This window comes from Condylura cristata, unplaced genomic scaffold (assembly GCF_000260355.1).
Source record: "Condylura cristata isolate star-nosed mole 26May11 unplaced genomic scaffold, ConCri1.0 scaffold00007, whole genome shotgun sequence".
Classification (NCBI taxonomy): domain Eukaryota; kingdom Metazoa; phylum Chordata; class Mammalia; order Eulipotyphla; family Talpidae; genus Condylura; species Condylura cristata.
Window position 1 is genome coordinate 35,663,361 of NW_004567108.1, and position 4,582 is coordinate 35,667,942.

General features: G+C 35.2%; 1 protein-coding gene across 1 annotated transcript in view; it reads right to left on the bottom strand.

The window, feature by feature from the left end:
* AGGF1 (angiogenic factor with G patch and FHA domains 1) overlaps positions 1-4,582 on the bottom strand; it is a 29,772-nt gene that overhangs the window by 22,043 nt on the left and 3,147 nt on the right. The window contains exons 2-4 of the mRNA XM_004678195.2: positions 3,803-3,905; positions 2,830-3,017; positions 1,032-1,196 (exon numbers count right to left, since the gene is read on the bottom strand). Coding sequence (XP_004678252.1) covers positions 1,032-1,196; positions 2,830-3,017; positions 3,803-3,905 — 456 coding nt within the window. The remainder of the gene's footprint in view (positions 1-1,031; positions 1,197-2,829; positions 3,018-3,802; positions 3,906-4,582) is intronic.

Below are 4,582 nucleotides of genomic sequence, written 5' to 3' on the forward strand. Positions count from 1 at the left end.
AGATTAAGCAATTAAAGTTTCCTGAAAAAGAATAATTTATTTTTCTAACTGTTGATACTATTTGCAACTTACTTTCTTTAATCCATTCTGCAGATTTCCCTCAACTAAAACATCAAATGGAGGCTTTCTAATCTTTATTTCTAGGGACAGAAATAGAACTTGAGATAGTGATAGAAACAGAGCTTTCATAATGCAAATTGTTGTTATGTCCTTCATTCCAACATATAGACATTACCAAAAAATGTAAGAATATGCTTAATTAAAATGAAAGCTAGCACAATGAAAATGGTAGTCCCTAATTACTGAGATTCAGCATACAGAATGTTAACTAACAATTTACAGAATGTATGTCTGGAGGAAAGACACAGGAAAAAAAGGTAGAAACAACAAAAATGTCATGTACTAGGAGACTGTGTTGTACTCTTTTTGACAGTGAGAGTTTAAAATGAATTTTCTGGGTATTAATTCAGTGTCAACTGGAATACTCATGGGGATGATCTCATGTGACATGGCCCTCAGGAACTGCAAAATGTGGTGCCCCAAAAGTGGAGCACATGTTCCTCACTCCTGATTAATAATAAACATGCTATAGAAAAATTAAAAAGACTCCCTCAAATGAATTTATAAAGATATTAGTATTTAAAACAATTTTTTAAAAATCTCATCCCAAACCAACCCCTCCAATATCATTTCATTTTAAAGTTTATGAAAATAATTACTACTTCAAAATCTTAAAACATTTTGTAACGTCGCTGTTTGCTTTTGTTAATAAATGCTCGAACATATTTGTGTCACATTATATATAAAAAAATTAAGACATCTCTAAAATACTAACCTATAATAATGTATATAATTAAAATCCTAGGTATAGCACATACACTTTGTAATTCTTTACTCTCATCAAATACCTTTAAATCAAAAATAATTTTTAAATATAATTTCTTGCTTTTCTTAACTCAGCTTATAGTTCAGTATCTGCTATCAAGCATCTAAGTATCCCACCACAGTATTAAAAAGTCTGAGATACTTACAGAATCATAATAGAAACCAGTGCTATGGTCAAAATACAGTCCAGTGCTTTCATCGTAACTGAATCCAGTCTGTGATACAGCAGCTTCTGCTGCAGCTCTCAAGCTTTCAGCTAATGATGAACCTTCTAAGGATGTATCTTCTGTTGCTAATACAGATGCTGGATCCTAGGTAAGATACAGTCACATCAAATAAGACAAAGCCATCCTTTTATTGATTTTTTAAAAATCAGCAGAATTTGAAACAATAGACTTACAGGCTATTTTAAATAATAAGACTTCAATTTCTATTGATTACAATTTGATCCACTTAAAAAAATTTACTACCATGTCATTAACTCAATTTTGACCTAGTTCAGAGGCACTGAAAGTAAGTAGGTGGACATTGCTCAAAAGTAAATGCAAATTACCATCAGGAAGCAATCCATAAAATACAAAAGCTGAAATAGACATGTAACCTAGATTTCTTCAAAAATTATAGGTTCAAAGGGAAAAGCTTTTGATGAGAGATGGAGGAAAAAACTAAATTATATGAGATAATTAATACATTAAGCAGGTACGGGCTCTACCTGGTGGTGCAATGGGTTAAAGCACATCACTGTGAACCTATCTGCCATCACTGCAGCACGAGTCAGATTCCTGGCCATGGAGGTGACCCACATGGCGTAATAGATCTCTCCTATCCTTTCAGCTGCTCCCCTCAGTAGTGCACTGCAGTCAATCCAACACTTCTGTTCCCCACTTTGTCTCTTATGAATACAATCACCCCACACACATCTGGCCTGTATCCCAGTTCTTGTATGCATGCATAAATCTTTTTTAAAAAATAATTAAGCAGTTACACTGTATGAATCTTACTGGGATCCTGATTCAAACAAATGTAGAAACAAATTTATAAAAGAGAAATTTCCTCTGTGAGAGGATACTTGACAAGACACATTAAAAAAAAATTTAGGTTTTAGGTCTCCCTGGTAGTGCAAGGGGTTAGTCTCAGCACTATCAAGATACTGCCAGCCACTGCAGCATGAGTTCAATCCCTGGCCAGAGAGCTAATCAAACTGCATAGCAGACCTCTCTGTTTCACCCGCTGCTCCCCTAAGTGATGTATTTCAGTAAATCTGCCTGTTCTGCTCTCCGCTCTGTCTCTGATGAATCTTCTCACCTTTTCTTGCCCCCGCCCCACCTCTGGCCTCCACCTCAGTTCTTGTATGCATAAATAAATTTTTTTTTTTAATTTAGGTTTCTAAAATATTTTGGTTCTGTTAAAATATAAGGAGAGGCCCTCCCTGGTGGCGCAGCGGGTTAAAGCACAGCACTGAGAAGCTAAAGCCACTTCTGCATGAGTTCAACTCCCGGAGGTGACCACATGGTGCGGCAGACCTCTCCTGACCCGCCCACTGCTCCCCTCAGCAGTGTACTTCGTAGATCTGCCTGTTCTGCTCCCCACTCTGTCTCTGGTGAAGCCTCTCGCCACCCCTGAGCCTCCAGCCTATACCCCAGTTCTGTATGAACAAATAAATAAATCTTTTAAAAAAATAAATAAATAAAAATAAAATATAAGGACAAATTTTCTTTTAGTTTATGTACATCATAAATTTTTGGAGCACAACAGAGCAGGAAAAAAATTATGGATATGAACAAGTTCTAACTTTTATTTCCTAAAAATTGTGATAATCACTGCATAATTATATATCAAATGTTTACAACCCTTGTATATGTTGTGATGGGCCAAAGAGGTCTACTTTCATATAACAAAGAACAAATCTTGGGCATAAAGAGTTTCATGTTTAACATTTTATACCTGTAAATTTGAGGAAAAAGAGTCCTCTTGTCCACATTTAACATTTTCTGTTATATCAGTACCAGTGTAACCATCATTTATTTCTGACTGGTCTTTAGAATTAAAAGTAGAAGCTTCAATATCCTGATCTTGCTGAACTGAGTTATTTGGAAGACTGACATCTTTATAGTATGTCTGATAATAATAATCTGTAGCAAAATAAATTACATGATATCATTAGAGTAGCAAATACAAGGACTTCATTATAAACACTGGCACTAAACACAAAACAATACACATTGCAAACAATCATAATTTTATAACTGTATACACTTTAAAAGATTAAAAAGAATGGTGCATAAGTATGCATCTTTGATTCATACTTTTAGCTGCAAGTTGAAAAAGAAAAAAGGAGGTAAGTAGATTTGGATGTTTAACAGCAAAAGTAAAAGGAAATACATGTAGATATGGAATATAAATACCATTGCTGTGTTTAGCAAAATCACTAAATTATGTACTATATGTACTTAATATAACAGGCAAAGTTTAATGGGAAAGACCTTTCTTATGATCCGCATTTATTAAAGCTCAAGTGTTTGGCTATTTTTGCTTCATAGTATAATGCCACTGATGAGGCTATGGTGGTGGACTCACCATTGCTTCAAGTGCCTAAGGGACTGTACTAAACCGATGCTAAGTGAAATGCATCAACAAGAAAACATATGGCCCAAGTCACAAGAAAAGTCAGATATTAGAGTCGGTGGTTCGTGGAATGTAAAATTTATTCAGTGAAAACTGCAGCATGTTATTATGAGGAGAATTTGTTTTTCTACCAGAAGAAAAAACAGACTATCAGAAAAATACCAAACCACATGGAAGAAAGTCAACTTTACAACATATTTATCTTGATGTCTACTTCAAATGTAAAGAAAACTCCATGTTAGCAGGATGTGAATGTAATCGCAATAAGCTATATTTATTATAAGCTGAATACCTGATATTGACCAAGGAGGGTGATTCTCTGTTTGTACTTCTACATCAAACTTTTTACTATCTTCATTTTTCCCGCAATGGAGTATTTTACTGAGTTCTTCTACCTGAAAGAAAACAAGATTTTAGTAAATAAATCATACAGCAATCTATTATATAAAGCCATTCTCCAAGATTTAGAGTATTTTCTCATGCTAAAAGTTTTAGAAAGGTATAATAACATTTAGTTTCCCCTTCAGAAAAACTGAAATTACCACAATCAACTTTCTTTCACCTTTACATTTACAGAGACTTTTTTATTCTTAGACTTTCTTGCTAATCCTCGCTATAACCCCTCCAAAAACTAGACTGACTAAATTAACAGGACTGTGTGAAAAGAAGCCTTTTTCTCTTTTTGAGTTTTTTTAAAAAGAGATTTATTTATTTATGCATACAGAACTGGCACAGGCCAGAGGTGCAGGGGCGGTGAGAGGCTTCAACAGAGACAGAGTGGGGAGCAGAACAGGCAGAGCGATGAAGTACACTGCTGAGGGGAGCAGCGGATGGGTCAGGAGAGGTCTGCCTCATCAGGGTGGGTACTGAACTCATGCTGAAGCAGCTGTGGCTAGCTAACAGAGCTGTGCTTTAACCCACCAAAGAGGTCCAGAAGCCTTTATTTCTAATAACTAAAAATGTTTAATACTAACATTTTAATCCTCCAGTAGTTCTTAAGAATGAATTAAATTATCTGGTACAATTGTGTCCATCTGGCATTAAGTATTCACTAAATAGGCCCTCCCTGGTG